Source organism: Macaca nemestrina, chromosome 11 (genome assembly GCF_043159975.1).
Source record: "Macaca nemestrina isolate mMacNem1 chromosome 11, mMacNem.hap1, whole genome shotgun sequence".
Lineage (NCBI taxonomy): Eukaryota > Metazoa > Chordata > Mammalia > Primates > Cercopithecidae > Macaca > Macaca nemestrina.
Window position 1 is genome coordinate 103,583,220 of NC_092135.1, and position 27,218 is coordinate 103,610,437.

Consider the following 27,218-nt stretch of genomic DNA (forward strand, 5'->3'; position numbering starts at 1 on the left):
TCTTTTTTACACTGGCTATTTCATCCTTCAGCTCCTGTATCACTTTGTTGTGATTCTTACATTCCTTGAATTAGGTATTGCCAGCCTACTGAATCTCAATGACCTTCATTCCTATCCATATTCTGAATTCTATTTGTGTTGTTCTAGCCAGTTCCGCCTGGTTAAAGAACTCTTGTTAGAGACCTTTTTTTCTAAAAAAAGTTTTGGTGTTACTGCCAACCTGGTGAGGTTGTTTGGAGGACATATCAGAGTTGTTGTGTTGCTTCTTTCTTATCTCTGCATGTGGGTGGTTCCATTTACTGCATTGTAGATTGAGTACAGTCAATAGACTTCTTTTCTGGATGTTTTCACTGGACTGAGGCTTTGTGCAGAGTATTTGAAGCTGACTTCTTATCTCTGGTTTCAGAGGTGGGTATGTTAGCAAGGCATTTTTGGTGTTAAAGCTCTGGGGTGTGATCCAGTAGATGGCACTTAGGCTTAGCCAGTTGGTAGACTCTTGCTTGGTTTTGTGGCTCCCCTGTGTTTCCTCATAGTTGCAACTATGTTCTCCCTCAATGCTCCGAAAGTTTGGGTTCTCTCCCTCTTCAGTGCTGGCTGTAGATAATGACTTGGCACTCCTGGTCTGCCCACTGCAGCTCTGGAGAGATCTGAGTGTTTATGTTCCTCCCCTAACTTAGAGGCAAAAAAGGAAGGGACCTTAGCAGTGATTGTGGCCAAGGGTCTTTTGTTTGTCTCCCGAAGCCTCTGCCCTAGAGAGATGCAGGTCAGTAATCCCTCAGTGGGATGGGGAGGGTCTGTGCTGCAAGCCCAAGCCAGGGATTCCTTGTCTGGTGATGAGTAGTGGTGGGTATGTGGGAACCATGGGAGATGGTCTGTCCTCCTCTCCTTGGGTCGACTACAAAGTGCTAAAGCACTTGGGTTCTTTGCTCCTTTGTCAGTCCAAGGGTTGCAAGGGCACTTCCACTGCAGAGGCAGTGACAGAGAGGCTTTCAGTTGCCCCTGGAGGCTCTCTGTCCAGGCAGTTGCTGAGTTGCTGCTGGCTCAATAGCTCTGGCTGGGGATGACTGGAGGCTCAGGCCTGGAAGACAACAAGTTTTTATCATAAAAGTAATACATGGTCTAAAATGTTCAGGTAATTAGTAAAAGTGTTAAAATGAAAATGTAAATTATTCATTATCTGACCACCCAAGAAATGAACACTGTTTATGTTTTGGAGTGTTTTCTTTCTATACATACACACACACACACGTATGTATAACTTATGTAGTAATTAAATTGGGATCCTTCTGAATATGCTATATTTAAGCCACTTTTTTAACTTTGTTATATTTTGAAAATTTCTCATGACATTAAACAGTCTTCAAAACTGTGAATTTAATGTTTAATGCATAGTATTTTCTAGAAAGGATATTAAGTAATTAGTTAATCACTTTACCATTATTAGACATTTAAGTTGTATTCATTGTTTCTTATAAGTAGTGAAATAATAATTAGCCTTATACATAAGTGTTTGTATTATTAGTTCTTTATCATAAATCAATATAAGATGCTCATTATCTAGTATGAGGCCATGAAATTTATTTAAAATTTGGCACATATTACTCATCTTTCCTATGAAAGTTGTTAAGTTTATATTCTTGCCAGCAGCATATTCATTAATACACTGAACAAATATTAATGGTCTGTTTTATATGGATTTTAGAGTAACCCTATTAAAATTGAGTTTGAAACAATTTTTGTATTTTTCCTAGTTTTACCAATTTGATGACAAATATCAATTATGTTGTTTTCATTTCTTAATTACAACTGAGAATAAACATTTCATAGGTTTATTGGCCATGTATATTTCTTTTTATGAATTTTCTATTTTTTCTATTACAGTGTTTGCCTTTGTCACTCCTAACTTGTTAAGGTTCTTGATATGGAAAGAAGAGTATTAAACCTTTACTGTCAAATTTCATTCAGGGTTTTTTTTTCCAACTTTGTCAATAGATTATTTAACTTTGTGATACCTTAGAGCTTAAGGACTTTTATTTTTGGGTAAACAAACTTGGGATATTTGATTATATGATTTTTTTCTCCTTTTTCTATTAATGTGAGAGTTTATATGAATATACTAATGTTGAATAGCCCTTGCAGTTCTGAAAAAATAAGTCTATACTTACATGCTGTCTGTTTTTTCCTTTAGAGAGACCTGCGCAGGGATTAATATTTCATTACTGATTTTTTATCTTACTTGTAAGTGAAATTGATAAGTAGGTTTTTTTGTTTGTTTGTTTCTAACTTTAGCTGTTTTATACAGAAGGGTTACATTACCTTTGCCAAATGATCTGGCTAGCTTTTCATCTGCTTCTGTGCTTTGTAACAACGTCTATAATGTAGGAATTATCTCTTTGTAAAGATTTTAAATAACTCATCCATAAAAACATCTACCTTGATCCTCTTTCCTGGGTAATTCTTTGACACCTTTTTAAGCTTTTCTGATAGATACAGATATTTGGAAAAGGAGATTTTTTTCCTTTACTGAATTTTGGAAATGTCTTTTCTGTAAAATTACCTATATTTCTTTGAGATTTTTAACCTTTTAGTGTATTTTATTATTTTGTGTTTTCATTTTTTACTTCATTATTTTTACTTCATTAATTATTTTGTTTCCTTAAAAAGGAATGAAACAAACCTACTTTTTGAATTATTCAGCTATTTATTCTACGTACGTCTCAGTATCATTTTAAAACAATATAATTTAAGGCAATGAATTTGCTTTTGAACTTAGTTTAGGTATACTTCTGGAAGTGATAATATGCTAGCATTCTTATTATTTTTTTCTAAGTATTCTATAATATTAAAGACTTTTTAGTTTTCCTTTGATCAAGAATGATTTATATGATCTTTATTAGGTTTTTTATTTAAGTTTTTATTACTAATGTATGGTTTTAAGCTCTGTAGTCAAGGACAGTGACTTCTCCCATTTTTGCCTGGTGGCATTTATTAAAAGTCAGCATAATATATGGTAACTGTTGTCGTTTAAAAAATTAATTAAATTCAAAATAATGATTTTTCTGTAAGTATGTATTATCTAATAAATACTTATTGAGTGCCTATTATATATTCCAGGCACCATGAAGGTGCTGGAGGATAGCAAAGAGCAAAATAGACAAAAATCTCTTGGCTTGTGGTACTGGCACATTAGTAGGTAATAAATATGTGCATACCATATTTCCTTAAATATAAGTCAGCACCGATTATTATACACACAATAAATTTTTACTAACAGCTTTTAAATTTAAATTTTTACATTAAAAGACATTTCAGTTTTACAAATATTTAGGTATGAGAAATGTGTTTCTTACTATTGAGAAAATATAGTAAAACAACCTTATTATACTTTTTGATACTGTAAATACTTATTTATCACTTTGCTTATCTGTTAAACACAGATATTAAGTTAAAATTCCCATATACTATTTGGTTCTGAGGCCTTTCAGTATCCCTTTTTTCTTAGGTCTATCACTTATTAAAAGTTGAATTGTGTCATTTGATTCATTCTGAGGCTTTTTCTTCCAAATAAATGTTTAACTCATTTCTATCTGTTATGATAACTGGGATTCTTGTCCTTTCTGTCATCTTGTTTCAGGCTTTGTTTTATATACCCTTTTCTGTTTTCTTACCCCATGTACTATGTGTGTGTGTGTGTGTGTATGTTTTTTCTTTTTTTCTTTTTTGAGATGGAGTCTAGCTCTGTTGCCTAGGCTGGAGTGCAGTGGCGCAATCTTGCCTCACTGCAACCTCTGCCTCCCGGGTTCTAGCAATTCTTTGCCTCAGCCTCCTGAGTACCTGGGATTACAGGCACCTGCTACCATGCCTGACTAGTAGAGACAAGGTTTCACCATCTTGGCCAGGCTGGTCATACCATATTTCCTTTGATGATTTTTAGTAATTTCAATCATACTGGCTTTATAAATATTCTTTAGCATATTTTCTCTATCAACATCAAAAATAAAATAATCTTTTGAGTCCCTTCCATGTTAAAGAAACAAAGTAACATGACTGTGTTATCACAACTTTCCTTTATACTTTTTAACCTGTGGCATTTAAGATAAAGTTGTGTTTCTAAAGAAGGTGTATCTCTATTTTTAAAATATTTTTGATGTGACATACATCCTACTATCCAGAGATTATATGCAGTGTTTAATGCCAGTCCTTCCTTGCTGTGACAGCTCCATTGCCCAGTTCTTTATTTTGATTCATCTCTCGGATAACCTGCCTTTTTTTTTTTTTTTTTTTTTTTTTTGAGTAATTTTAGTTCAGGAAGAATATGTAGGCAGTATATTTTTAAATCCTTAAAATCTGATAATATTCTTTATATATAAATCTAAATACTTATAAGAATGTCTGCTGGGTTGAAGTTTGAAGTACATAACAAATTTTTTTTTGTAATGAATGACTTGACTGCTTCCCACGGCTTTTTTCCTGAAAATTCTATTATCTTTTGGTTTTTAATATTGGTAAAGGAGAAATCTGAGGTTTATCTAACTTTTCTTTCTTCTAAGTAACTTGTTTTCTCTGTCTGGATCTTAGGGGCTTCTTTCTTTGTTCACGATATTCCAATTTTTTGCCTACATTTGTCAGGGTTTTGGTCTCTGCATTCATTTTGCCAAACCTTTTTTGTGTTCTATTTTATTGATGGCTTCATGTTAGTCTCCTGCTGTTTTCTTGCTTGAAAGCAACCTTAAATGAAGTGATTGAAGTCTCCTTGATTCTCATCACCTTACATCTGAATATTTGTAGAAGAGTCTCCTCAAACCTCAACACCAGGACTGTCTGATGTTATTTCACACCTCCTGTTTAGAAATTCAGCAGCTGAGAGAACAGGAGTGGAGCTACAACCCTCAACAATACTTGGAGGAGAACTTTGCATCTGCTTAGTTTTGCAGGTGGTTTTGCTGAAATCACTGGATAAGGGGTGAGCTTTCCAGGGTGAAATCATACCCTGACTTCTGTTTGGCCCAGCTCTCTCATCCTATATTGCCTGTGGTTGTGTCTGCCCTTCACCTTCATACTATTTCCCATCTAATTAGAAGAGAGAGCACTTTCTATCTTTTAGATTTTTTCCACGGTTAAAGCTACTTGGAGAATCCAAGACTTTCCAGGTGTTCTGTTCGGAATGCTGCCACTTCCAACATAACAGAAAGCCCCATGTTAATCTCCTCAGTCTCATAACCTCTCCTCCAGCCTCACCCTTCTAATGAAAGGCTTAGCCTCCTCTGCCTGCTCCCCAGGAAGGGTTGGTTTTGAGCTGGCACCATGCCCTCCTTTCTGCCCAACCCATGGCAGTATTTCCAATACATACTCCTCAAAGACTCGCACTGGTGCATGTTTCACCTGTTTCCTATGTGGTCGGTCATTTCAGCCAGAATCTGGGAGATCAGTAGTAGATTGCCTATGCTCACATTGCCATTTTTATTCAGAATTTGATACCCATCAACACACTTAAACCTCTTCAGAATAAGAGATTTCTTAGTGATGTACCATGGCAAGAACCAGGACAGTTTTATTGCCTCACAAAGCCCATTTTCTTAGCTGCAACTTTCTTATTCACACACAGTAAAGCAATGCATATCTTATGGTATGACTGGAAAATACTAGGGCTTTTTTCCCCTCCTACATGGTTAACTCCTAATTTTTCTTTAAATGGTCCTGAAAACAAGAGACATGGTATGTAAAACTTTCAAATTGGTTTCCATACCACTCCAAGAGTAGGGTCTCTGGAAAATATAGTAACAAAGCTGGTTTTCTAGTTACATGTCACCATAACTTCAGTAGGGCTAAGCTGAAAGGCCAAAGAAATTCAGAGAACTAAGAGGTTTTTGTTTTAACATTAAAGATGTAAAAAATAATTATAATATAATGCTGGGTGTTATGTATTCACAATTACCTTCTAACACAAAAAGGTTTTATTTTGTCTGTCAGGGTGCATTGTTGTAATTGTTAAAGATAAAAAACAAAGTTCCTGCTGTAGACATAGAGATATTTGTTGCATGACTTTATTAGCTCCTAGACTGAGGTCTATAGTGTGGATGCTAACCTAATAACAGAATCATATTTAGAATACAGTAGGAAATTCTCTCTGCAGATTCAGAACAGTACACATGAGACCCAGCATTATCGAAGGCTTATCCTTTCTCACACTGAACTAATACTCACCCTTCATTTTGGTGACAACTCCAGCTCAATAAGAATTTCAACAAAGGGCCTGACTCTCGCCCCTTCCAGCCCCTTCGCTGCAGCAGATATGATTACTTGGATTCTGCCTATGGGTCCATGATGTGTACCCAGTCCCGGGGAAGGTGCAGGAAAATCTGATCCTTTTTCAGAAATCATCTTAGAATCAAACCAGTCTTACTCTGATTTTCATGATACTCCCCACCCTGCCCTTGCTTCTCTCAAGGTCTGGGGCTCCATGTCCTTATCAGTATCAGACTTCCACTGAGGCTGCTATCTCCAGTACCCCCAGAACACTAGGATTATAGTTTCTGCTGGAATTCCCTAACCTACATTGCTCACCCATTTCGACTTGACCCAAATGCTTGCCAACTGGTCATGGACAATCTTGAACATAGATTGTTTCACACTTTGTCCTAATCTGTCCTTTCTTCTCAGATCCGTCTTTTTATCCTTGTACCTCTGTGTACCCGTAGTCACATCTGGGTGTCTGTAGTGGGATTGTGGATGTGCACTTCTACCCACTGTAAGCAGCTATCACAGGTCCAGCCCATTCTACTGCTCCCCTGATATATGGTAGTGACAGAACCTTGCTTTCAAAATCAAAACTACAAAGGCGATTCCAGTATTGCCAGGTAGAGTTTTACAAAGAGTACTTGCCTTTGTGGCCCTGTTTTCTAAAATTTTAGTAAGCAGGTATGCCCAGAAGTATGCCAGCCAGAAAGTCTGCAGCAGCTCTGGGGCCTCAGTAATGTAAGCATGACTCTAACTTGATAGCAAGCTCAACCTTGATCTCCAACTGCTCGTCTACTGTTTACGGCACTTACTGCCTGGCCACATTTTCATTTTTGACTTGGAAACAAACAAGACAGATGCCACATTCCATACCACTACCTTTTTTAGTTCTAGTGAAGAAAATAATGTAAGATGCTGAATTGACATGAAAAAAAACTAAATGCACAAGATTACCACTTCTGCTTAGTGCTTTGTCTTTAGTAATTATTGCATTTTTGTATAGTTAACTCTTAAGGTATGCAATGCCCAAAAGCACAATTTTATTGCCTTTATTTTGGCCTCTGGGGGTGGCAGGGAGTAGGGGAGACCAATCTTTATCAATAATGGGTAGTAATTTTAAAATCATTTAAAATGATTTCTGTACTCATATATTCAAACCCCCTTTCCAGGTAAATTCTGTTTGGGGACACAAGTGGTCAGTGAGATACCACTTGGCTTTTAGACGGTGAAGAAGTCAAATGAGAGGTCTGCAGCTATAAATAAAATAGCACAAGTGTAGAAGCATCATCAGACACAGCAAGTATAACTATAATGAAAGTTACCTTGAACAAATCAGTTCTCAGGATAGCATTCATTTCTTATTGATAAATATGCTTGATGCAATGAAGTATGGCTTCCAGAAAGATAATGGAGTAGATAAACAATCTATTTGGAAACATAAACACACACACACATACACACTGGAGGGAGTGTGGGTTAGCACAAATCTTGTCAGTACAACCTAATGACCTTCTGTAGAACAGGCCTTTGACAAGGGGGAAAAAATAGAAAAAGTCATTTTTTTTTTTACTGCAGTAAGGCTTTTTTGTAAAAATTCTGTGGTACGTGACCAACATCAGTAAAGGAGAAAAGAGCTTAGCTCTTACTACTTTTATATGGGTGAACTATGGTTTGAGGATGATGACAAAACAAATCATTAATGTTTGAGTTTCGGTTGACTACAGTATACTAAGTAGTCTTTTCTGTGGTGACAACTGACAAGGGGCAGTTAAAGATGTGGCTATCTCAAGTACTCCTCTGCCACAGAAAACCTCCCAGAGGTCAACCATTAGAACCCCTACTGTTTCTGTGTCAGTGTATAAGGCCAGGCAATAAGGCAATAGCCTTCATCAGAATCTGTCTCAACCTTCCCTGCAGCCTCCTTTCCATTCTTAGATCATAGAGAGTACATACTTGATAAATGCTTGTTGCATTGGGCAGCATTGTTTCTAGGTCTCTCTCAGGAAAAGGAGGAGGATCGAGACCTACCATACTTATCTTAGGAGTAACACAGAAGTTTCTCCAGATACAAAGTCCAATTCTCTCTACTGTAAAGCCTAGTCCTCATCTCACTACCTTTTTCAAGTAGCTGATGACACCTACATGATGCATCAGAGATGGATTGACTGCTTTTGAGAAGTTACTCATGGCCCATCATGCATCAAGATTCTTACTCATCCACAGTCCCCTGCAAACAGCTAGCTATTACAGTCAGCAGCCAATGGTCTGTGTGAGTGATCCGGAAGCTAGGTTAGACAGCATCCCATTGGTCTTCCTGGTAAGAGGTTGTGCTCACATTTCATGTATCTATACAGTCACAGTAGCCTCTCATGAAGCCTTCTCCAGCTGCTCCAGCCTCATCTCCCTCTCCCTGACAGTACTTCTCTACCACTTCTGGTCTGCACCAGGAAGTAAAACTTAACCACATTCTGCCTGGTACCAGCAAGCAACTTATTTAATAACTCATGCACATTTGAGCCCTCTGTTGTGCCCAACCTCATGCTGAGTACTTTGCTGCCCCTCAACAAATGTTTGAATTCTTGATGGCCCAGATGAGTAACGGAGGCAGAATCATCTATGAGTCTCCAAAGGGAAAGCACGTATCAATTGAGACCTGCCCTGTATTCTCATCTCTAGCCTCTTCTCTTCATGTCAGACATGACACAATCTTAAATACTCAACAAGCTAGCATAACGAGGAATGCCAGCAAGTAGGTCATTGCTAACATCTCTTTTGGTGTCTTTGACAATGTTCCAAGTGGCTACCTAACAGGCTGGCAATTATGCCTATAGGGTGAGCACCTCATTTAAGTATTTTTATAGATTAAGTCAATTTATGTTTATGAATTTTGAAATAATGGATATGGCTATAGTGGCATGACTCTACTTGAGCATTAAAAATAATTAACTTCCAACATATTTCAATGCAGATGTTACCTTTGTAAGTGGAAGACCTGAAAAGTAAGTGTTTCCATAGTAACCTAAGGGAACACATAACTGTTTGTCAGAACTTCTCCAGGAAAAGAGCTTGGCATGGACTGGGGATCTGCTTTGATGTCTGCTGAAAGAAAATAGCTGACAGCATTGTGTGAGAAAATGGCTAGAAGATCCCACTTCATTTGTAGTTAATTTAGAAAATAAACTTTCATAATGAACTGCTGAAATACACACTTGAAACAACCAGATGATCCATCAGGATATTTTTTTAAATGTAATTTGTCGGGCGTGACAACCAAGGCTCAGTTTAAGAGAAACAGATTAGGGAAGAGTTCTTACAACAGGTCTTTGCCACCATTTCACTCATTTTTTTTTTCTGTACTCTGTGTTCTTCTGTAGGAATCACTAGGCCTTTCAAAGCTCTTAGATTTTTTCTTCACTTACTTTTTTTCCTTTTTAACTTCAGAAAATGTTATGTAAAAGCTGCCCTTTGGGAATTGGACTCTACATTGTGAGGCTATCACCAAAAAGAAACCTATTGATTATACTTCACTTTCTTTACTGACATGGCTATTTGAATTAGTAGCTTTTTGGATGTGCCATTAGGTAGAAATGAGTTTGACATCCACAAGCCACTATCTGGTTATCCGCTGGTTATTTTCCCTTTTTCTTATGGATGTAATATCTACTTTAAAAAAAGCTGGTCTACAAGGATTTTCTTTTTTTCATTTTTTAAGGGTCATTTGAGTAGAGAACAGATGCATACAGTTTTGAGGAGTATTTCTTTGAAGCGCCATTTTAGAGTCAGCTCACTGACAGGTCCATGCCCATGGGCTCTGGTGTGGACTTAGAGCAGAGGCACTGGCTACAATTACCCATCTGGTATCCATCTGGTAGCATGAATGAAAAATAATAACAGATCACAGAGAAACTATACCAACTGCCACCTTGGTATAGGCAGGCAAAGAAAGGTGCCACCCAACAACACTGTGAAGAATAAGAAATGCTATCCATAGGTTATGCACATTCCCACCACAAGATGCAAAAGAGTGGCACACAGGAGCATGTGGAAAGGAAATGCTGTGCACATCTAACCTTACAGCCGCAACTCGTGAAATAGTAAACCAAGTTCTCTCCGCCACATTTATGTTGCTAGTGAAGTTTGGAGAAAAATGTATTATCCTATGCTTGAGACCTGTCTTTTGCTACCCACAGAAGGGTTAAACAAGACTTGAAGACTTTTGGATGAGGAGTAGATGCCAATATCATAAGGATGTTGATGTAATTTACATGTAATGCCACTTTCCAGTAGTCAGTTCAATTGTAGCAAAAATAAGGGTTGTATGGTTACTGGAAAATAATTTAAATGTTTGCTGATTCATTACTGTCTTTTTGTTTTTATTTTCTCCTTTCTGCTTTGTCGGCTTTCTTCCAGAATGCAGTGTGCTTTAGTTAGTACAATAGCTAAGGGTTCAGAATCTATTACTTCAGCTGCCAGAGATTTGCCCTCTTCAGGCAACACCCTTCCCTCCTGAGGAGCTAGAGATAGAGAATCCGAGGTTCAGAGAGGGGCAAAATGTCTCTGGTGTGTATGTGGTTAGCAGGGTAAGAGCTGACTTGGATTCCTTTCTTTCATAATCCCTACAAAATGTTGCACATGCTTCCACTGAGGAATAAAGCAATGGAAAATATCTTCCTGGACTGGCCGCACAGATACTCATGCTGGACAATTCAAGAAGATGAAATGGGGAAGAAAGAAAGGATGACTCTAGAGGCATAACCCACCTGAATAAGAATTGCTGTAAAGGAATTATGTAGTGCAGGACCATTAGAAAACGCCAGAGTGAGAGGTGAGTGAAAGATGAGATGTCCAAGGAGAGGGGTTGTGATCTGAAAGGTTAAATTTCAATATCTGTTTGTAGACTGTGACCTTTGCAAAAGAATTTACGGAAAAGCCAACACGAGCCTAAACCTGATTGCTGTGGAAGAACTAAATTGTATACTCTCTGCAAGAAGATATAATATTGTAAATTCACTTGCTTTTTCTTCTTCCAACTTATGGGAGGGACTCAGGTTTTTTTCACCGTAATTTATACTAATTAGTCTTTCCACTTAAATCAAGAGGGGAACTGCAAATGTGGCCATTGATGGTCTGCTCCTCATTAGAGACAATTAAGAGTTAGAAGAACAAAAACACATCATAGGATTAATGATGAGAAAAGCCACCCAGAGAGAGAAACATGAAGCAGGAAATGATCTTATTGAGCTGGACAAAGGAAACTGATAGCCTTCAAGATCAGAGGCTCTTGGAGTTGAGATCTAAACAGTCTAAAGTAGAATCGCCTGGGCATGCAAGCCTTCCCCTGCTGTATTCTCATCTGTATTTTTCATATCTCCTGTCATATTGCATTTATTAAGAAATGTTCTTGCTCTCTAAATCCAATTCATTAGTTTCCCTCCATGGATAAGAGGGATGACATTACTGATGAGAGAAAAATAAGTACTAAGCTAATCAGCCTTGGTAAATTCCAGTCTTGCACATTATTGTCATTGAAGCTTTATCTAGCATTCAGACAGGGCACCGAGACACAGGAGAGAGACTGGATATGAAATGTCCTAACACCACTCTCAGACCCCTGCTGCTTATATCATTTTATCCTCTTCCAAAGAGAGAGGGAGGAGATTAAGGAACATTTAATTGCCTTATAAACTGATTGACAAATTGGTGATCTGATGCATATGGATGATCTTTTTAGTGAAATGGTTCAGAAGCTGCTAACAGATCATCAGGAACCATGATTTGCACGCTCTCTGCAGAGTTATTACAGAGAAGCGGAAGGATGGGTTGATTATTATCTTTCCTTCTGTTTTTTTTTTCCTTGAATGTTTTCTTCACCTCCAGGGAAATGCATTCTAGCAGCATGAACACCACTATTAATCAACACTTGTAGCAATAATCAGTGAGTGAAAAATGGTGACCAGAATCTGCGAATGCGCTGGCATAACTGTCTTCTGAGTGTTCCTTTGTGATCATGCCTTGGCATTCGAACATGGATAATTTATACAAAATTAATGTTGGCACCTTCTGAGGTGCAAAGATTTATAGAAGCAGTGCTTACTTCTTCATCCATTAGAAAAGGAAAAGAAATCGTTTCTGGTCATGATGAGTCATATTTTAGAGGTTTTAGAAATATACTTGATATTGTCATGTTTCTTTGTGTTATGTTTAGCCACCTAGTTCCATCACTTTTGAACACAGGTGTCATAAAAGGCAAAACTGTTGTAAGTTCTTGGTTTCAGTTTTCTCAGACTTATACCAGAAGGGGTATGGAAAATAATCAAGAATTTAAAAATAGCTCAAGTCTCAGTATCCTTCTCAGAGCCAACTATTGTTATTGGCAATGCAGGTGGGGAAATGGTTCAGAGTTACTAGAGTGGCAAAACACTGTTTTAGCCACACCTTACAGAGGGTAGTTGTCTAAATTAATAGTGCAACATTTTCCTAGTGATGCAGTTATACACAATGAAACTATTTTGAAATTTGGTTGCCACTCTCATTGCACAAAGTTACGTATTAATTCACACCATCCTGTGATCAGGAGGGCAAAATCTGAGGTGTCAGCACACTGGAAAGTTCCCTTAAACTTCGCTAAGTTAGGATGAGTTTGTCCGGAGCCTAAGGAAGATCACTAAGGCATCAGACCACATCTTTAAAAAGTGCGATAGACCAGGACTCATGGGAGCATATGACACCAGCCCCTTCTGTGTGAATCGCTCCTGTCATTAAAATCAATGCAACTTAATTAAAGCAAATTATAGATAGATACATCTATAAATAAGATATTAAAGTAGGCTGCTGAATATGATAATTGCTGCATATTTAGCAATCAGTGTGTGTGTTCTGCTTTTGCCAGGAGGAATTCCTTTCAGTGGAATCAATGGAGCTTTATTAAAAACCATCCAAATTAGAGGGAGAAATGATGAGTGTTATAATAACACAAAATCACTGTTTCAACTTTCATTGCAAAGAAAAGAAAGCAAAATATGGCCATCCCTCTTTTTTCACTCAAGGAAAATATTAGACATATTTTCTTTAAGATGTGGATGTTTTGAATTTATAAATTTTAATTTTTGTATTCTCTTCTCCCAAAGGAAGGCAGAAGGAAAATAATGATCATAAATAAAACAATTTAGCAGTGAGACTGGTAGGAAGAACACCCCAGTGCCCAGATAAGCTGTTTTATACCTTGATGACAGAAGACAAATAAATGAAGTTCATATTCTGTACAGAACTTGAAGATGGCTTATTTTATTCTCCTATCCACCAGATGTTCTTGTGTGTGAAAATTTTCATGGATTAATTGAATTTGGAAAATAAAAATCCATTTTCTTACCCCTATACCTTTATTCATAACAATTACATTTGAATCAAGGTATATTTTTTCAGGCTAATTTTTAAAAAGATTTTTTATCATCCAGTGTAAACATCAGTAACAGGAAACATAAGTGTTAATTAAATAATGAAATCACCCCTCTGTAACCAGAATTATTCTCAAATTTATGAAAATAAATACTAAACTTAGAAAAAGATACAGATTTTAACATTCAATGTTTTTTGGGTGTTTGTTTTTGTTTTGTTTTGTTTTGTTTTTGAGACAAGGTCTTGCTTTGCCACCCAGGCTAGAGTGCAGGGGTGCAAACAGGTCACTTCAGCCTCAACCTCCAGGGCTCAAGCAATCCTTCCACCTCGGCCTCCCAAGTAGCTGGAACTACAGGCGCACGCCACCACATGGGGCTAATCGTTCAGTGTTTTAAGAGATGAAAAAAGTCACCTCTAATAGAGTCTAGTAAAAGCATTTACAAAGACTTCCCATACTGGGTTACTTTGTGCATTAATTTTTTTTGTCTCTGAGAAGGAAAAGGGATAAAAGTGAAAAAGTGAAAAAGCCAAAAAAAAAAAAAAAAGAAAGAAAGAAGAAGAGACGTGCATGTTTAGGCATGTTTAGGAAAGTGGTTTATAACCATTTCACTTGATCAAATATTGATTTGTTGAATATTTTCAAGGGACTGGTCCTAGTGCTAGGGAAAGAAAACAAAGTCCTTGTTCTCATAGAGTTTATGTTTGTAAAAACAGATAGACAATAAACAAGTAAAGAGTAAATATCAGGCCATGATAATGACCAGGAAGAAATATCAAGCTGGGCTAAGGGGCTGGGCAAGGCATGCTGTTTTCTACAAAGTGGTCAGAGAAGGGTAAGGGAGCAAGATGCTTGGGAAGCTGGAGGAGTAGGGAGGAGTAGAGAGGAGAGTGAGTGAGAGTGAGGGAGAGGGAGAGTGGACAGAGGCCAGAGAGGTGGCTGGATCAGAACTATGGAGTCTTATGGAGTCCCCCTTTTTTTTTTTTTTTTTTTTTTGAGACAGAGTCTTGCTGTGTCACCTAGGCTAGAGTGCTAGAGTGTAGTGGCATGATCTCGGCTCACTGCAGTCTCCACCTCTTGGATTCAAGCTATTCTCCTGCCTCAGCCTCCCAAGAAACTGGGATTACAGGTGCCCGCAACTACACCCGGTTAATTTTTGTATTGTTAGTAGAAACAGGGTTTCACCATTCAAGCTGGTCTTGAACTCCTGACCTCAAGTGATCCACCTACCTTGGCCTCCCAAAGTGCTGGAATTGCAGGCTTGAGCCACTGCACCCAGCCTAACCATTCTTCCCCATAGTGGTTATTTCTAATTTTCTAAGATGCATAGATGATATGTATTCCTCGTGCTTAGAAAACAATAAAAACGATTGGCATTGGTCTAGCTTGCTATGTTCTTCTCACAGCCCAGCTCTAGAGAGTGATTTTCAGGAGAGATGGCCAATGATTTCATTCCAGACTGCCAAAACCAGAGGCTATTATATTCACAAATGTGTTCAAAATTGGGACACATGAGTTTCCAGTCTACAGAGGAGTGTATACAGAGTAAAATGGAAGCTGCACATCTACCATGTAGACATATTGCCCCCATAATCAAATCTGCTCTGCCCCCTTCTCATGTTCCCACCAGAGGATATCATGGCTTATTCCCACCTGCAAGCTCTGCATTAATGGAAAGAGGAAGTAACAACAGCCACTAATCATGTACATCACAGACATCCAAGCCCGGTCTTTCCTTTAACACATACTCCGTCCTTGTGCAGCTGTGCCCCAGAGTTGGCCCCAGTCAATAGGTAGGGAGGGAGCAGAGTGGTGGTCCTCAGACTCTTTATTTGGGTCCTTTCTCCATGCCAAAAGATGTCATAGGACATTTCAAAACTAAACCATCCTTACAGATGTGTACTAACAGCAGTTTGCAACTCTGTTATGGGATACACGTAACAGCAGGACCAGTATTCTTCATTGTAATCTGCATGTGAATATTCTGGTTCAAACTGCACACAGTAATAATACCATTATTAGGATATTTGTTTGTAGCATAATAAGAAGTATATTTCCTTCTGAAAATATTGATGTAATGGATCTCTTTAAATCATAGTATTTAAATAATAGCCCACTCAAAGAACAAGGTATTGGAAGACATTATCCAGTAAAAGGTTTCTCTTCCCTATGAGGTAGTGAGTTCATTCTGTCACCTTTATAATTTCCTCCTCCTGTCCTAGGTGGCTCTTTGCTCTCTGCTTTGCTGCAATTCCTCAGGCAATAGCCAAGCTCTCCCATTTTGAGGATCCCTGATTTCAATAACTCACAGAAATTAGTAATTAGAAACACATTAAAGTGTTGGATCATTTTTCTTAGGGGCCTTACTAGGAGAGAATTATACCCCAAATTGCATTTCCTGGTGTTTTCTCCTTTCTGATTATAAACATGCCAATGGTGCTATATTGCATTCACCCAGGGTAGGATTGAGAAGTAATCAAGGTGAGTCTAATGAAAATGTGGCAGCAGGCCTAATGAAAACTGGAGTGGATCTAAAAACCTTGAATAAGCTCACTCTCTTTTCATAGGTTCTTGCAGTTTGGTTTTCAGGAGTACCTGGGAAATGGTGGGGAGTGTAGTCCATTAAAGGTATTAGCTATGAGGAGGTATTTGAATTCTCATTGACTGAGAATTGTGAGGTGGAACAAGCGTGGGGTGTCTTTTAGCTGAGTTGTGTGCTATTGAAAATGATGCAGGCTGAATTGAATTTTGATTTTTTAAGAAATGATTCGATTAACACTTGAACCACATGTCCCTGTGTCCCCCAGGAATATGGTGAAAGAGGCTCTATTCCTGTTTCTTCCACAGCATTGCATTCTCCTGCTCCCACTCACTTGAGTTTTGCCACCCTGTGAATTATGGTATTTGATCTCTGTTCCTAAGGAAAGATGATTCTACCCACTCTTTGGATGAGTTGTTCCCCACAGTTGACCCTCAAATTGAAAGTGATGTTTCCCTTGTGAACGTTGTAAATTTAAATTCAGGGATCATCGCCTGATCAGTAACTCACTTGTGGGTTGTTAGGGTAATTTATGCATTGCTGCTTGTCTGCAAAGTAAAAGTAAGTTTCACGTGACCCTTCAGGAAGATACTCGGAGAGACCTGTCCCTAAAGCTACATTGGACCAATGGACAAATTCAGGAATATAACTCTCTCTACTTCCTTCCAAGTGACTTGGATTAATGTTGGTGCTATTTTCCATACCAAAACCCAATTACAAGATGGAAGATTTTTAGTAATTGGGCCCTTTGGATGTGAAACATCTTAGGTCAGTGCCCCTGGGGATAGCCTTCAGTAGGAAGGGTTCTGGGGCTTCAAACAGAAGGTAAATCTGATTTATAGATAGACATGGCATTACATCTGTCACAAATACATTATGAATGGGTGCTGTACATTTTCTCACATATAAATCAACTCCCCCTGGGAAATTATCCTTCATCCTAATGGATTATACCATAAGAAGTTCTTTGCAATATTCATCCTAAATTTTCACTTTTCTTAATTTCATTATATTGATGAGTAGAGAGCCTTACGTATTCTTTTGCCTACCTCTTAGGGGTGTTAAAGTATTAGGCTAATGTTTGTAAATCACCTCACAATTCTCCAACTGAGCCCACTAAAGCAGTGCAAAACAGTACTAGATAATAAATAGGTGTTGCTTACGCTCAACATTCATGCCATACTGGGACATAATGAATAGACCCTTAAGTAAGTAGATAAACATTCTTCTCCTTAAAGATGGGAAATCATATAAATGACACTCAACCAGAATTTCAATGGCTTAGCTGCCAAAGTTGGAATTTGGCTTCTTTGCATAGAAATAGTCATGACGAGTGTTGGTTTCTTCTCTTCTCTTTGTTTCTCCCGTCTGCTGACCCCTTGCTATGCAATGCTTCCCCTTCAGACTCTGTACCTTTGCTTCTCTGGAAGAACTGCACTTGGATGAGCATCTCTCTGAACACAGACACTGAGGATGCTTTCAGACTTGAAAACGCAATGAAGGGGCCTTCTGCCAGACTGCAGGGCTAAATCTGGGGGTTGCACTAATTTAGGAAAACCCACCAATGGACCCTATAGTAAAATGTCTGAGGTCAGCAGTTGGAGGTGGACTCACTCTCTACCTGTGCACACAACCTGTTGTACCCTGGGAAGGAAGCCAGCTGTCATTCTCTCCTCATCCAGTCATTAGGACTACACACACATGGTCCTGGTATTTATGTGTGATCCCAAACTGTTCAATAATGTAATAAAACACATATTTCATATTTGCACTGTTAAATGCCTAAATCACAAATGCTGTTTCTTGATTTCATTTGGTAGAATTCATGTTCCCACATGAATTGGAGTATTGCATTCAGTTGCTAATAGCACCTTGAGGTAGCCCAGCTAGGATAATCCAAGTCTGTTTTCCGTGGGTAGTTGAGGATTACTTTTTTCTCTGCCTGCCTATGTTACGTCTCGCCTTCAATATTACTTTTTTCATTTAGTTGATGCTTTATTCTTTTAATCATTTATTGAGCATATGTGTGAGATAAGAAGTATTACAAAGATGAATAAAGCATGATTATTTGTCCTCAAAGCACTGATGATCCAACGGAGAAGGAAAAACAAAAACACAAACCACCTCCTTATAACAGTCTAGGTAAGTATTATTTACAAAGACATACTGTAGGCTCTCAGAAAACAAAAAGAATAGTTCTGTCTGACAGGCTTCCCAGAGGACCTGGTGATGGAAGAGAGGGGGAGAGGAAAAAGCTTGAACCAACGTAAGGAAATGTGAGAGTGTATAGGGATGAAGGATGGTGATACTGATGAGGATGACAATGATGACAGTAGATTGTGAAAGGCTTGGATGCCATGCTTAAGAATTAGACTTTTCTCTAGGCATTGAGTAGTTTCTGTAAGCAACAATAAGATGGTTACATATGTGTGTACACACACACACACAACACACACATCATCCTTCTGAATGTGTCGTATTATTCCAGCCACTCATCTTCTATACATATAGTATAAAAAAGAGGCACTTTCATAAGAGAAAGTAAGAGTTCTCTCTCTATAATGCCCTCCCTTTCTGTCTGTCTCTTTCTCCTTTCTCCTCCTCACTCTCTTTCCCAATACCGTTTTCGGAATAGTATCGGTGAAGAAGCTTCCATTAGCTCTGTAAGCCGGATCTGCTCAGAGCGTTCATGGAAATGAATTCTATAGGGCAGGGAAGAAATTCTCCCCAAGTGTTTTTGTTTATTATGCTTTGTTTTTTAACCAATAGAAAGGTCAGATTCAATGTAACTACAATAGTAAGAATGAAGATTTACTGGCATGTAGTAGACTATGTGTGAGATGTACTATGTGATTTATATTCATCATATAATTTAATCCTCATCTGAGTAGGTATTATTATTAATCGCATTTACAGGTGAGAGAAATGAGGCTCAAAAGTTAACTTGCCCAAGATCACAAAGTCAGTAAGTGGTAGAGCCAGAATTCAAACCCAACCACTATACCACACTGTGTGCAGGCCTGAGACCACTGCCTCTGGGTGTTCAATTAGAGACTCTTCATGCCGTTTCCAGATAGAATTAATTAATGCTGACAAAGGGCTAATATCCAGAACCTACAAAGAACTCAAACAAATTTACAAGAAAAAAACAACCCCATCAAAAAGTGGGCAAAGGATATGAAAAGACACTTCTCAAAAGAAGACATTTATGCAGCAAACAGACACATGAAAAAATGTTCATCATCACCGGCCATCTGAGAAATGCAAATCAAAACCACAATGAGATACCATCTCACACCAGTTAGAATAGCAATCATTAAAAAGTCAGGAAACAACAGGTGCTAGAGAGGATGTGGAGAAATAGGAACACTTTTACACTGTTGGTGGGACTGTAAACTAGTTCAACCATTGTGGAAAACAGTGTGGCGATTCCTCAAGGATCTAGAACTAGAAATACCATTCGACCCAGCCATCCCATTACTGGTTATATACCCAAAGGATTATAAATCATGCTGCTATAAAGACACATGCACACGTATGTTTATTGCAGCACTATTTACAATAGCAAAGACTTGGAACCAACCCAAATGTCCATCAATGATAGACTGAATTAAGAAAAGGTGGCACATATACACCATGGAATACTATGCAGCCATAAAAAAAGGGTAAGTTTGTGTCCTTTGTAGGGACATGGATGAAGCTGGAAACCATCATTCTCAGCAAACTATCACAAGAACAGAAAACCAAACACCGCATGTTCTCACTCATAGGTCGGAATTGAACAATGAGATCACTTGGACACAGGAAGGGGAACATCACACACCGGGTCCTACTGTGGGGTGGGGGGAGAGGGGAGGGATAGCATTAGGAGATATACCTAATGTAAATGATGAGTTAATGGGTGCAGCACACCAACATGGCTTATGTATACATACGTAACAAAACTGCACATTGTGCACATGTACCCTAGAACATAATTTTAAAAAAGAAGTAATTAATGCTGGAATCAGACATGCATTGGGAATGATGGTGCGTTTAGGATTGTCTGACCTACCCTCCCTGCCGTGTCATTCTCTTTGAGTGAAGTAGTCTTATGAGGAATTCACAACACCTGCCTTTGTCCTGGTCAGGGTAGTGTTGGGGATTGAGTCAGATGATATCTGAGAACATGCTTTGATCATTGCAAAACCCTGTATGAAGTATCTGATGATATATCACTCATTTAATATGTATGCAGGAACTAGACAGCAAGCACATTTTAAAAACAGGACAGGTAGTTTGAAAATCGGTTTAACCTTTTAGGTATCACCCTCTAGAGCAGGTATGTGCACAGCCCCTCCACGGCCACGGTCAGGGGCCCATCAGCATCCACGCTTCCAAGCCAGCCATTGCTGGTCACTCTGTCCTTTCCCCAGGGCCTGCCAGACTGTTCACGAAGTAGCAGCACAGCTGTCACAACTGATGACCAGCTGTTTTTTATTTTAACAATGGCCACTAAAACCCACACTGAAGTATCCTTTGTATTATTTCCTCAGTAGCTTAGATATCCGGTTCTGAAGCTTTGATCAGATGACTGAACAGTCTCCAGATCCGAACCCCACCCCTCCCCCAGGTCATTGCACAGAGCAAACGTGTTCTGCTCAAGTGGCATCCTCAGATCTCCGCTAGGTGGACTTCACAGAGCAGCCAAGTACGGTTAGCGGTGACTCAGGTGAAGTTTTTTCAAAGCCATCTTAGCCAAAGAAGTATGAGGCTTTGATGTAGCCTTTCACTAGTTCGAAAGTAACTCAGGAACAGAGGGGAAAAGACTCAGCAGTTCTCTCCTTATACCCAAACTTTCCTCATTTTAGTATCACTACTCAGCTTACAGGGAAGTCAGGGAGAGGGTTCCTAGAAACCCACTAACCACGGACTCTGTGTCCTCCTCCACGGCATGTGAGTTGTGCAGCACCATCGTGCTACATCCATTTCTCGGCTCATGTGAGACACTTGGGCTGATTTTTTGTTGTTGTTGTTGCTTGCTGTATATTTGCATAATTTTATATCCCGAGCAGAGTTCTTGATTTTGCAAGAGCATAATAAAAAAAAAAAAAAAACACTGTGAATTGGCAGGTTTGAGGTTATGATTTGCAGCTGGTCTATCACTTCCTCTTACTGGAAGCTGAAGCTTAAAGTATTTTACAATTATCATATTTCACCGGACCTGGGCCTATATTTGCATCTGCTCATCTTTTGGTTTTGCTTTTTAAAAAATACTCTCTTTTCACTTTCTTTTGGTAGAAGAATTGTCCAACACATTCATTTTATATATTTTTCTCTTCTGGGTGTAAATTCATATGGTTCAATGCTATTGAAATCAAAGCACCAAGGTCTAATTGACTTAATAATAGTCAATGCAGTGAGCCCTTTGGACAGGTTTTTGAGCTTGAAAACAGTGACAAAGCAAATTCTACCCAGGGTTGCAGTAACATTTCTAACCAGCCCCCTTTGTCCATTGTCATTATTTTGATTAAAAAGGTGTGTAGAAGCCACGGTGGTTTTGCAGGATGCAAAAATTATTGCAGAAATTTCCTCTATTAATGCAAATTATTAGAGGATGGAAATGGTACTTGAGCAGCAAGAATGACATTAATTATGTGAAAAGCAGTCATATCTGGCAGTTGGCAAGCATGCAGTATTCTTCAACAATCTTCCATGGGTTTGTGTTCAGCCAGCATTAGAAATCTAAAAGCTTTTAATTTTGGCAAAGTTTTCACAGGACTTGCACTTCCAGCATCTAGATAAAAGATAATTTGGAAGGAAATTATGTTGGTGAAATTGAAGAATTCAGTAATGAGTTCTGTGTAGATGAATCAATGCCCAATTAAATGATTATATCAAATCTACCTTTAAATGTTGACTTAATCATATTTTAAAGACATTGAAAGTAAGATGCTATATATACATGTAATCAGAAGAGCAAAGTCTGTGTTACCCATGCTGGTAGAGGAGTGATGTGTTCTGATTGATCCATGAATTTGATTAATGGAAAGAAATTTAGGACAGGAATTATCTGTATGCTAAGATTTAGAGTAGATTGTCATAATCTAGCTTGTTTTCATAGTTTCCATTCCCTTTTGCAACTTTTCTCTGTTTCTCTGGGTTTTTTCCTCTTTCCCTATCCTTCTTCCAGGCTCCCTTCTCTGTTTGAGTGTTTTAATGCTCACATAATCTGTTTTTTGTTTGTTTTTTGAGATGGAGTTTCACTCTTGTTGCCCAGGCTGGAATGCAATGGCGTGATCTTGGTTCACTAAAACGTCCACCTCCTGGCTTCAAGCAATTCTCCTGTCTCAGCCTCCCAAGTAGCTGGAATTACTTGGAGCGTGTACCACCACACCCAGATAATTTTTGTATTTTTAGTAGAGACAGGGTTTTGCCATGTTGGCCAGGCTGGTCTCAAACTCCTGGCCTCAAGTGATCACCCACCTCAGCCTCCCAAAATGCTGGTATTACAGGCGTGAGCCACCGTGCCCGCCCCTATTTTTTTAATCTACTACTTTATCCACCTATTTTTTTCCCTTCTTGGCAATGAATACAGCCAATCAGAGCAATATTCTTTGTTTCATTCATTCAGTCAATCAGCGTTTACTAAACCTCTGCCATGTTTATGGCACTAACCTGATGACAGGCAGAGCTACCAAAACTGAATGGATATCCTGCCATAGGCAAAAAAGCACATGTTTGGCTGGCCAGACATGGTGGCTCACACCTGTAATCCCAGTACTTTGGGAGGCCGAGGTGGGTGGATCACTGGAGGTCAGGAGTTCCAGGCCAGCGTAACCAACATGGTGAAACCCCATCTCTACTAAAAACATAAAATTAGCTAGGCGTGATGGCACATGCCTATAATCCCGGCTACTTGGGAGGCTGAGGCAGGAGAATAGCTTGAACCCGGGAGGCGGAGGTTGCAGTGAGCTGAGGTCGCACCATTGCACTCCAGCCTGGGCAACAAAAGTGAAACTCTGTCTCCAAAGGGGAAAAAAAAAAAAAAAAAAAAAAGTACATGTTTGGGATCCATAAAATTCTTAATAAGATCAATAAGATCATTGAGCACGCGTAAGAAGGACAAGATAAAGCTGGAAAGTTAGGTTGCTATGGGTTACTAAAGGCCTTGCATACCAGACTAACAGGCTGAGTTTTTTTCTCTAGTTAACAGGAAACTATTCAGTTATGTGCGTGTGTGTATGTATGTATGCATATTTGGCTTGGTTTTCCAAACCAGGTTTTGACATAAGAACATCAGTTTTCAGAAGGTTTTCTGTTCAGTTCTTCCTTTCTCCTCAACTTGTCTTTATTCATCTTCCTAGAACTTGAACTCAGCTGCTGCAGTCATCACAAAATCATTTGGTTAATACAAATTTGGGGAAAATGCCTGTCTGATTCCAGCATGAATGGTAGAACAGGTCTGATAATGTTGTGACTCCAGTAAGCACTGCATAATGAGGTAGCCATTCCGTCCAACAGTAGTTATGTGCCCAGTAATTCATCCTATTGTACACGGTTCCTCTCCTAGTCCACTGCTACTTTGAGCTCATAGGAATCTTTCCTCACGCTAAGCAATTACATAATTTAGATTCCAAACAGTTTTGATTTATACTCTAGATCCGAGTTCAAATCTAAATTATTAGACTATTTATAGGTTTTTTTTTATTTTGTAAGGAATATGAAAAGCCAGGACTATGTAAACAAAAGAAATGTGGCAGTCTTAATAAGGCATAACCATAAAACAGATGTCATGAGGGTAAAGCTCCCTTGAAAACATTTTGATAATATGTTTTCTGTGATTTAACAGGTTTGGACCAAAAATCTAGCACGAAATCTGATTCATTCTTTCTGGTAACTTCCACTGAATAGATGGTTTGAGACGTTTGTTTCATTGACTCAGTAAATATTAATGAGCAGAGTGATACAAAGATGATATGCCAGGCCTTGAGAATGCAATGGTGCCAAAAGGAGGCATTGTCTTAGCACTCAGGAAGCTTACAATATGAGATCTTATGTTAACCAAATTAATAGACTGACACCATGTATGAATAACTGAAAAAAAGTCTACATAAACCAGGCTATTTTTTTTTTTTTTTTTTTTTTTTTTTTGAGACAGAGTCTCGCTCTGTCGCCCAGGCTGGAGTGCAGTGACATGATCTCGACTCACTGCAAGCTCCGCCTCCCGGGTTCACGCCATTCTCCTGCCTCAGCCTCCCTAGTAGCTGGACTACAGGTACCCGCCATTACGCCCAGCTAATTTTTGTATATTTAGTAGAGACGAGGTTTCACCATGTTAGCCAGGATAGTCTCGATCTCCTGACCTCGTGATCCGCCCGTCTCGGCCTCTCAAAGTGCTGGGATTACAGGCGTGAGCCACCGCGCCCGGCCAAACCAGGCTATTTTCATAACACATATCTCTTTATTAGGAAACACTTTTGCTATACCAAAAAATTAGTATCTACACAAATATTAATGCCTCCAGCTATAAGAAATAAATATTACTAGGCCATTGGAGTTCAGTGGTACGGCTAGGAAGACCACAAACACATTGAGAATACTTGCAGACATTCAGAGACACTTTCACACGTCCCATCGCATCACCACCATAGGTTCCTTTGAACTTTCTAGTCCTTCATCTCAGTTCTTCATTTAGGAAACAGAGTGACAATAACTATAATGATCACCGCCAATATATGAGCAGCATTGTGGGGGGCAAAATGTTGCTTTGGGGTCAGACACATCTCAGTTCAAATCCTGACTTTGCCACTGTGTGACCCTTAGGCAAGTCTCTTGATGATCTCTGAACTCTCATTTCCTCATGTGTGAAATGAGGCAGAGATGGAAACGATGGCATTGATTGCAACTCATGATACTGATAGTGGAGTGTCCTAGAGAGTCCGTTCTTTCTAGTAATTGTAAATGGAAGTGACCAGAACTTGCCCACTGGCTGAAATAGAAAAAAGAAACATTTGGAAAAGCTGAATATTTTATGTCTATGTTTAATCTTTATAAATGGAAGTATACCTAAAATATGCTAGAGAGCTTGGTCAATGAATATGCTTTATAGAGTTTATCAGCTAAAAGGGATAGTATAAGAAATAATATGAACTAGTATATCATTTAAGAATTGAATCTATTTTGAGGGTTAGCATTGTCTCTTTTGGGATGAGTGAATAACACTGTCACAGAGTGTACAATAAAACAAAACAGCAAGGAGTGAATGACTCATGGAATACATCCATGGAACAATTAGAAACCAAATTTAGTAAGTACTAGATATTAGCATCTAGTGATTAATGTCACTAAGACTATATCAAATTCCTGTTTACTCTGCTCCTGGAGAATATAGGACAGGTGACAGATTTCTTAGGAAATGCTTTTCCTAATGCCTTTTTCTTTTCATCAGACCTTTGTCTTTTTTCAAGTATGAGTTTACATTTTAGCCAGTGTTACAATCTCTCTATTTGTAGGTAGACAGATGGGGGATAGGAAATGAGGAATGGTGTCTGGCTCTTTAATTAAAGACATAGAACCAGAGTTTGCTCTTCGAGCTTACTGGCAAGGCACATACGCACACGTGCACATACACACACATACACACACAAAGTGCATCTGATAGATGAAGCCAAATTTGTAAAATTGTATCCACAATCATAGTTTCTATGGTAACTGTATCTTAGGCCCAGACACAAACAGAGCTGGAAGGAGATGTCTGATTTTATTTTCTGCTAAGACAATCATAACAGAGACAGTTCAGGTTATTAAGATGCCATAGCCCAGTGTACATGCAGCTAGTACTTGGATGGTGCTGCCATAAGATTTCATGCTTAAATCCCAATAAATACTTTATAATTTCATACTTTGCAGATTGCTTTGCTCTCTTTGTCATTCTGCTATAAAATCATCATGTGTCTACACACAGTTACTGTATTAATGAGGTGTTAGTGGTCAACATAAATGTGGAAATGATGCAAGATAATTTTTATAAATGTGCACAGGTTAGAAGGGACTTCCAGGATGTCTGTTTTAACCCTGACATGTTACAAGGAAGGAAAATGTAGACACAGAATCGTTAAAAGACTTATCCAAGAATTATTTTTAAAATACTTTACTTGCTGTATTTTTTAAACTAACAGATGTTCTAGACTAGTCTATAAGCTGAATACCCAGTTATTTGACAAAATTACTGAAATCAAATTACAGAAAACAAACACTTCAGAAACAATAGTTTGAATGAGTGTGTGTTCTTTCGCCTCTCTGGATAACACATTTGTAAATACTTAGCTCAGCATAATATACCACATATTGCCGAAGATAAATAATTAAACATCCTATTTTGATGAGCTTCCTTTTGTTTAAATAGAGCATTTCCCTTAGTTCCCCTAGAAACATATAGCATTTTAGCAAAATGTCTTAATATTAGAAGATGCTGAAATCCAAGTTTATAACTTTTTAGAAGTTTTTATTGTATTGATTCCTTTAAACATCTTCCAGCCAAATCTATAACTAGGTAAGAGCAATGGAATTAGAAGAAAGCTTTTGGAAATGTGGAACACTGCTCCAAAATATCTGTCATGATACCAACTTGAAATGAAAGGCACGTTTCCTAAAATGGCATCTAAATTTTTATACTTTGCATCTTAATCTTATGATGTGTCTGGCAGCATGAAACTCATTTTTTTGTAATGGATCTAAGACATATTTGTAAATGAGGATGTTATATATAGGTGAATAAGCCGTATTGCAACTTTGGCCTCTCCCAGCACAGCAGCTTTTAAATTTCCTGAGGAAAATTGGCTTAGAGGACATAAATTACAACATTGGCAAAAATGTGTCCTAACCTGTAGAAACTGGAAAACATGTTAATTTTGAATTGTTTCCGCTTTTCGCCAGCAGACATTTGCAGAAAAATCTTGTGTAATTTATTCTTTTATTTTTAATGAATTGTTTAAAACTGTTTGAAAAGGCATTATATCTTCTCCTCTGCCATTAATCTATAAATGGGGAATATTGGGAGGTTAAATG

At 38.4% G+C, this 27,218-nt stretch overlaps 1 protein-coding gene across 5 annotated transcripts in view; it reads left to right on the plus strand.

The window, feature by feature from the left end:
- Window positions 1-27,218, plus strand: part of LOC105468044 (par-3 family cell polarity regulator beta) — a 1,086,746-nt gene that overhangs the window by 980,691 nt on the left and 78,837 nt on the right. Inside the window, exons 23-24 of one of the 5 annotated variants that reach the window (XM_071073274.1) lie at window positions 2,189-2,238; window positions 4,789-7,346. The exons of the other annotated variants lie outside the window; for them this stretch is intronic. Of the exons in view, the coding sequence (XP_070929375.1) occupies window positions 2,189-2,209 (21 nt within the window). The 3' untranslated portion in view covers window positions 2,210-2,238; window positions 4,789-7,346. Of the gene's footprint in view, window positions 1-2,188; window positions 2,239-4,788; window positions 7,347-27,218 lie in introns of those variants that run through there. 5 annotated transcript variants of the gene reach the window in all.